This window comes from Neophocaena asiaeorientalis, unplaced genomic scaffold, assembly GCF_003031525.2.
Source record: "Neophocaena asiaeorientalis asiaeorientalis breed wild unplaced genomic scaffold, Neophocaena_asiaeorientalis_V1.1 scaffold112, whole genome shotgun sequence".
NCBI lineage: Eukaryota > Metazoa > Chordata > Mammalia > Artiodactyla > Phocoenidae > Neophocaena > Neophocaena asiaeorientalis.
Window position 1 is genome coordinate 280,586 of NW_020175413.1, and position 8,662 is coordinate 289,247.

At 39.9% G+C, this 8,662-nt stretch overlaps 1 protein-coding gene across 1 annotated transcript in view; it reads left to right on the plus strand.

The window, feature by feature from the left end:
* CTNND2 (catenin delta 2) overlaps positions 1–8,662 on the plus strand; it is a 427,936-nt gene that overhangs the window by 13,715 nt on the left and 405,559 nt on the right. The window contains exon 3 of the mRNA XM_024767199.1: positions 4,048–4,220. Coding sequence (XP_024622967.1) covers positions 4,048–4,220 — 173 coding nt within the window. The remainder of the gene's footprint in view (positions 1–4,047; positions 4,221–8,662) is intronic.

Consider the following 8,662-nt stretch of genomic DNA (forward strand, 5'->3'; position numbering starts at 1 on the left):
TTTTTTTTTTTTTTTTTTGTCCACACCATGCAGAGTATGGGATCTTAATTCCCCAACCAGGGATCGAACCAGTGCCCCTGCCTTTGAAGTGTGGAGTCTTTAACCACTGGACCACCAGAGAAGTCCCTGAAATAGTGTATCTTGAGCAGATTAGGGGCACATACTCTTTTGACTTTTATCAGTTCATCAGTAAACAGTTTCCCCTCTCCTTCCTAGACCCCAGGGCTGAGATATTTTGAATAGGACCCCTGGGCTTAGCTTTGAGGACTGTCCCAAGATGGAGAAGGTCCAGAAAGGTCAAAGAAGTCACCTGTGACCTCTTAGGTCAATGTCCTGGAAGCATACATGCGAGAGGGTGGCTTCTGCTTTTGGTGACCTAATAGGACACGGTGATCGACTGTTGCCCATAGTTGAAGTTTCCTCTGAAGCAATTAATTACACTAAAGGCAACATTCCATTTCCCTAGCTGGAATTTTAAATCCCAGTCTCTTCCTGTCCCCACTGAGCATCCCAAGAAATCCTCTTACATTGTCCCCATCCCCCAGTGGTGGATATACTTCATGTCCTCAGGAATACAGCCTAATTTTACCTCTAGCCCAAACAAGACTTGATGGAAAGTCCTAAGTTCTTGAGAAAATAAAAAAAATCATCATTTAAAGCCCAAAACTAAAAATGTTTTTGAAATCTCTGGAAAATTGTATTTTCTACCCCAATGCACAGTAATGTTAATAAAGCTAATCAAGAGTTAGTTACATGTAAATTTTACTTTTATTATAAACTAATTAAGAATTGTCCTGTAATTTCAACCTTTTTCATATTCTCGTATATCCATCCTCTCTAAAATTGGAGTGAATAAATGGCATCCATTTGAAACCTAGTAAGCAATGGGAAAATCATTCTAAAATGCATGTGGTGTTTTGGCTATTGTCCTGACTGTTTTGTCCTTGCCAGGTGCTATGTCAGGGTTGTAATATTATGATATATTGCTTATTGTCGCAATTACCTTTGTCAAAGTACCTCTTGGTTCCATGCTTGACATGTGTGAACCAAGCAATGAGACAGAGAATCGTGGTTTGTTTTCATGAAGTATTGATCAAATACACGACTGATTCTATAAAACATGCACAGGTTTGATTATTTCATGATGCATATTTCAGGAGCACATAAATCATATTTTTGATTGAAATTGCTTTAAGATGGGACTGTCTATTTGTAGTGAGGTGGATGAACCTAGAGACTGTCATACAGAGTGAAGTAAGTCAGAAGGAGAAAGACAAATACCGTATGCTAACACATATATATGGAATCTAAAAAAAAAAATGGTTCTGAAAAACCTAGGGGCAGGACAGGAATAAAGACACAGACATAGAGAATGGAGTTGAAGACACGGTGAGGGGGAAGGGTAAGCTGGGATGAAATGAGAGTGGCATGGACATATATACACTACCAAATGTAAAACAGATAGCTAGTGAGAAGCAGCCGCATGGCACAGGGAGATCAGCTCAGTGCTTTGTGTCCACCTAGAGGGGTGGGATAGGGAGGGTGGGAGGGAGAGGCAAGAGGGAGGGGATATGGGGATATATGTATATGTATAGCTGATTCACTTTGTTACAAATCAGAAACTAACACACCATTGTAAAGCAATTATACTCCAATAAAGATGTTAAAAAAAACAAAAATGGGACTCTCAAGTGCCACCTTTAGATACTGCCTGGAGAGCATTTGTAGGTTTCTAGAGACTATTTTATGAATCTATTCAGAATTGACAACTTTGTTTGAGTTGCTAGCTACATATGCAAGTTCATCAGAGCAAAGTCACATCATCTCTTTAAAAAAGCAGATAACCAGGACATGCAATGTTTTTGCTTTATAGATTGTTAAATTATTTATATGACAGTAAAGATTTTTTTCCATTTTATTGACATCTCCAAAAGTCTTTGCACTATTGTATCTGTTTCAACTTTCATTGCCCTGGAGATGCATTATCGTGGAGGAGGGGACATGGCCAGTGCAAGCCATTGTGTCAGGGTGGACTGTCCTGAAAGAAATAGCCAAAGAAGTCTCAGTGGGAAGCTGCCCATTGGTAGGTAGAATGCTGACCACTAACCTTAAAGGCCCCCTCTTATTCTGCCGTGACTCACTCCCCTCCATTGAGCAGTGACCTCCAGGAGGATAGGGACAAGGGGGAAAGCCCTTGGCTACAGTTCAACAGTGTCGTCCCAGTACCTACCTCATTCTCCTCCATTTTGCAGTCAGTTCCCATCTGCCTCTGCCCCATCATTCGTCCTTCTTCCCTTCCAGAGGCTCTCCCACATCTCAGCCTGCCCATGGCCTGGGCATCAGAGACCACCCCTTGACTCTGTCTCCATGCCTGACAGCTTCAACAGCAGCAGTGGGGAAACTATGTTCTTGGCATCCAGAATGAAACTCTGAATGCACTCCCCGTAGATGCATTATATTCTGGTGATTAGCCCTATTATACCATTAGTATGGATTAAATGATTTTTTGCAAGCTATCGCAAACTTCACCATCTGGTATGTACTATTTTCTTGGGACTCTGTTTTCTAAATTGCAAGAAAAAGGATTATAACTGTACTTTTGTTATGCCCTTCATGATGAAATTGGGACTGGATGGAAATGGTTTTATTTCCTTGCTTGACTTTTTTTCCAGAAACTGTATAGATTCCGAAATACCAGGTCTTACCTATTTTAGCTAATTGACTTATTATCCAATATCTGATGATGAAAAACTATTTTTGCAATTTTTAGACATTCCATCAGGGAATTAGAGGGAAGGGTAAGGTCTTGAAGGCAAAGATTATGTGAACCTATGCTTATTAAGAGAAGACATGTTATTTTCCCGCAAAAAAAAATGGCCCATGTCATGTCAAATCTGAAGTCTCATTTGAAATAAATAAAACATGTTCTGTCCTTAGAAAGAAAGAAGTAAGGAACTTGAAGTTTGTTTATACTTATTAGAAATTATACTATTGTCTAAAAAACAGCCAAAGAGGCAGATTAAGGATGGGATAATGATTATACCATAATCCATGTGTATACAATTACCCTCCTTCAAAAAAGAAGTGGCTTTGTATGATGGTTAAGATAACATGAGAAAACTTGTGATGCCACGTCCTCCCTCCCCCACCCAACTCACTCTGCTTACCCCAGTCCCCTCTCAAACACACACAGTAAAAAGTAGTAGTATACTTACACTCTTCTATACTTCTTTTCATTCCCAAAGTGAGTATGAAATTTGATTAAAGAAAACTTGCTTACAAAAGAAATGGGCAAACTGTGGCAAAGATCCCATGTAAAAAGAAAGTAAGAAAATAAACCACATTTTCTCATACAATGTATGATTAAATAATGAGGCCAGGAACTCCTTTCTCCATCACTTGTAGTACCAGCCACGTTAGCGGCACCGATTTAAACACTGTATCTCCTCTTTGTTCTCCTACTGTGCGTTGCTGTGATGGCAAAGATAACCAGCCATCAGCGATCATGTGAGATCAGGGTGAATTCTACGTTGTATGAGAGCCATTAATATTTTACATACTGTCTACTCTTCAGGCATTGAGGTATTACATCACTATTTATACAAGAGAATGTGTTACTGATTGGAAGGTTTTGAGTGTTTTAGCATCCTGATAATTAAGTAGGAGATATAATTATATTAATGCAATTAACACGTATCAAAAGGTAGACCTTTCAGTTATTTCAAATGTTTCCGATATTGTCTGATATAAAAACAACTGCTTGATTAACTAATTTGTCTTGTTAGAAATGTCTTTATGTAGGTCAGGATGAGATCATTTGAAAAAAAATCTACTCTTTGGAGAACTTTTAAACCACCAAAAGAAAAAAAAAATCCCACTTAAGACCTGGAGTCGAATTATACGGTCATTTTAGTTCTCAGAATTCAAAGCATAGATGGCTGGAATCATGTGCGTGTTATAATTCTAGGCTACTCTTCAATAAATAATACATGTCATTTCTGCTTCACTGAAGCTGTCACTTACTGCTCTAAATGACTTTCAATGCAGGGCCCAGCCTGCTCTCCCAGAGTGCACTCCAGCTCAATTCCAAACCTGAAGGGTCCTTCCAGTATCCAGCCAGCTACCATAGCAACCAGACCTTGGCCCTGGGTGAGACAGCCCCGTCGCAGCTCCCAGCACGCAGCGCACAAGCCCGAGGTGCAGGCCAGAGTTTCAGCCAGGTACGTGTGGGGATGGGGCCCTCTGCTGTGTTGGACTTTGGGCTCCAAGGAGCCAGGCAGGAAGCAGGGTTGTCAAATGGCTATGGTGTCCCCTCCTGCCTTTTTTACTAGTGCTCTACAACTTTGGAGAGATGCCCTCTGTGCTGTGAGTGAAGGAAATGAATAATACAATATGATTATAGAGTAACTCGGAGTTGTAAGCATATTTTCTGCAGGAATGTCTGTGAACTGCTCATGTTCTATCTGCTTTATATATACTTACCTATGTAAATATGCAAATGTGTGCCTGGTTCCTATTTCCGTGTTGATATGTGATGTAAATATGACATACATTCTGAGTTTGTAAGGGCACCTGGAACACATTTTCTCTCCATAAAAAAAAAAGAGCATGAAATTATTATTTGGGGTTAATCATATAAAGGAACACAGTATAAATGCATCAACACATATACAGAACTGTTCTGAAAATAATTGTGATTAGGGTAGGAATAGTTACACTTTGTCAAGTTTGATTTTGAAATGTGTCCTTAGTTGTTTCTTTAAGATATGTACTTCTTCTTATAGTTTCAATGTACACATTTATTAGCTGCAGTTAAAATCAGCTCTTGGTAAAAAGTGGCTACCAACCTCAATTTTTTTTTCAAAAACATATAAATGTTGTAATGTGTGTGTGTGTGTGTGTGTGTACCATTTAATACTTCAGTTTTGATAATTTTGGCGTGCAGGCTATATTCAATCAGCCCTCCAGAATTAATCTATTGGAGGCCTATCTTGTTTTAAGCTATTTTATACTTATTTTCAGTATAAAAGGGCCTGAGACCTTTTAATCTCTGTGCATTCATTCCTGGAATGAAGAACCCACAACCCCAAAAGCACTCCTTAAACTGAAGAGCTTAATTTCATCCTTTCTGCATTTATTGGGCAGTGCCTCTAGACCAGAAACCCTTCCCCAGGCCCACTACCTACCACAGGCTACTGTAACCACAAAACTCATCTCTGTCACCAATTTATGGTTATTATGCATCCATATGCCTTTCCAACTAAACTAAAAGCTACCTCAGGGCAGGGCCATTTTCATCTTTTATCACTAGGCCCTAGCCATCCGCATGGCCCCCAAGAAATGTCTGCAGACAGAGAGGAGGCAGTGAGAGAATGTCATCGTGCATTCCCGGGTGGCGCAGTGGTTGAGAGTCCGCCTGCCAATGCAGGGGACACGGGTTCAAGCTCTGGTCCGGGAAGATCCCACATGCCGCGTAGCAGCTAAGCCCCTGCACCACAACTACTGAGCCTGCTCTCCAGAGCCCGCGAGCCACAACTACTGAGCCCACATGCCACAACTACTGAGCCCGCGTGCCTAGAGCCCGTGCTCCGCAACAAGAGAAGCCACCATAACGAGAAACCCGCGCACCACAGCCAGGAGTAGCCCCAGCTCGGTGCAACTAGAGAAAGCCCACGTGCAGCAACAAAGACCCAACTCAGCCAAAAATAAATAAATAAATAATTTTTTTTTTTAAATGGTATCGTACGGTCACCGTGAGATGCTCTTCATAGGTGATATGAACATAAGTGAAGCATAAGCTGAAAAGTCTCAGTGCATTTCAACTATGAAAGTTAAATGATTGTCCCAGCTATCTATTAAAAACATGATTGTCTTTTTCAGGTAAAACCCTGATCCATCAGTGGCTTTGTAACTTTTACCTTCTTGTGATGCCAAGGTTATGTGGATAAAAGGGGATGGTAAATAAAACATCCCACTGAGATGGACCTGTCCCCCTGTGGTGGTCTAGTGCATGACCCGGTTCAGAGGGTGTGCCCACTTTAGATGGAGAGCTGGAGGTGTATGGTGCTTGGGAAGGGAAGGACCTCGAAGTCACTGAGTCCAGGTCCACGCACACAGACTAACCCTGGAGTTGTGCTATTTCCCAGCTCCTGGATCACTGCTCTTTCAAAGCACTGGTCTGTTCTGCCTCCCTTATAGAAATGTTTTAGGACACAAGAGGGAATGTCTAAAAAAAAGTGTTTTTTAATTAATTAGAAAAAATTATTTGATATACGTGCATTTATCATATATACAAAATAGTCCTTATTGTTTCCTTACGTAAGAACATTATATAATGTTTGAAATACTGAGTGATGTTATTAGCATAGCAAACGTTATTAGATTTTTTAATCTCATTTTGTTTTATTAAAAGATGAAATGGAAGCTATAGGATATTTTTTCTCTAGGTATAGTTTTGTTTTGTTTTTTTCTCTCAAAAGCATCCCATTCTCGAAAGGAACTATTTTTCATCTTCCCATCTATACTGACTCTCTTTGACAGTGATACAGTGATCATGGCGGAATATATGTAATTTTGAATCCTTTGGAAGCAAACAAGTGGATTACAGCTTTTTTTTTACCCTTCTATCTGTCCATACTTCTAGGTCCAAGGGGTCAGAAATATTCAGAAATAAGAAATATTGTATACTCAAATTAACCTATGAAAGGTATGAATTTAGCTTTTACCAGTTTTCTAGAACTTCTAAGACATGTAGCTAGTAAAACAATAAAGTTCTGCCTTTCTTTTATTTTTATCTTGAACTCATTTAATACTCATCCTTGGCTTTTTCTCATAAATATCTAAGACCCCTGTAATTTGAGTTGAAAACATTAAGTCAAATGAAAAAAAAAATCAGATTTCCCATAGCTGGGCATCATGGAAAATGGAACTATCAGTATCAAAACCAAAAAGTCAGTTAATTATCAACTCGATTTGTGAGCATCTTATAAGCTCAATTCACACATAGGACTAACTGTTAAATCAAAGCTTTCTTAGTTATAAAATTTTATAAAATTAATCGTTACCATTTATTGAGGCCTGGAAGTAATCTATTTTACATACATCCTCTTATTTCATCCCCACAACAGGGCTGTACTAACATTTACATTTTAAAGATGCAAAAGCTAAAACTCAACACATTTAGAGAAGCTGTACCACTTTAAGGCAGCAGTAGTAAGAATGGGGACGGATTCTTTACTGAATTGAAGTCTAATCATTTCGAAAGAGTGTTTCGTAGGTTTCCTTTTATATGTTGACTGTTTCAATTAAATATATCTACAGCTTGACCCTATTAAGAGCTCTATACATGTGGACAAACAATATGGTGATTGATCTACTTCCATGTTGCTGGAGTTATTTCTATCATCCACCAGTCGCCATGGAAGTGAAACAGTGAAAGCTCAAAGGACAGATTGGGCCTCACACTAAAAGTCTGCCTTAAAGTTTAATCAGAAAACTTGGTTGTAAAGATATCAAAGCTCTATATTTGAAGGCATCTATAAATGTGCATGTTCAAGGTGATAACTTCAGTTTGAGCCAAAGGTTACTGGCCTACACTCATTTACCTGACAGGTGGGTGGTTGAAGTCTGAATATTCAAACCAGGGGGTTATTCTAATCCACTTCATTAGCGGGAGGGAGGCTGCCGGTGGATAGCAGAATCCTGTTTATTTTAGCAAAGTGGCGGATCTGGTACCATGATTCACTTTCAGCTTCCATATGCTGTAGTGTGAAAGGCGTGTTTTATTGTGACTTCAAAATCATGTCGGAGAAATGCTGAACTAGTAAATCAGTATTTTTACTCAGCATTTAGTGTTATAATACCCTTGAAAGTAGGGAGGCTACATCCCATTCCCGTAACATCTCCTTTGTATTATCCTAAGGATCCCTGTCTTCCAGGGGTTTTGCACAGCCCTGTGACACATTCTTTTCATTATTCTGAATGGCTCATTCCTTCCAGGCTAGATTGATTTTTAGAATATCCTATTGTCATAAAGTGCCAAAAGGGCCAGTAAAGTTCAAATAATGGCTCACAGATGCCAGACCAGGTTAATAAGGTCAATAATCTGGCTCATAAATCATGTCAGAATGTAATTTCAAAGGAACATCATGTTCAAAGATTCTTTCCATTTTTAACAAACGCTAGTTTATTCAACATAATAAATGTTTGTTGGGTGGTCATCACCAGGCTGTACTCTAGGCCCTGGTGCATAGCCTGCCGTGCCCTACCATGTCAGTCTGAAAGAACTGTGAGTCACAAAATCGCCATAAAATACTAAAATCCTTGAAAGTCATTCTCTTCAGACTCTAAGACGAGTTCATGGGACTGGGCTGGAGGAGAGAGAGAGCGTAAGATCCTTCCCGTCAGACCCCAAGGCCTTTCCAGAAAGTGACGTGAGCTGATTCATAGTTATTCTTTGCCGCACCCCAGCGCTCTGCTCAGCCGCCCTGCAAGCTCCCCATCCCAGCCTCTAAGGCTGTGTGTAGACTACCCCTCCATCCCGCTCTTCCTCGTCTGAGTCAACCTCGGGCTTTGTGTGGCTCCTGTGAGGTGCCCCAGTCAAAACAGAGCTGCTTTTCCAGCTGCATTTATAGATCTCTGGGCTATTCTTTTTTTTTTTTTT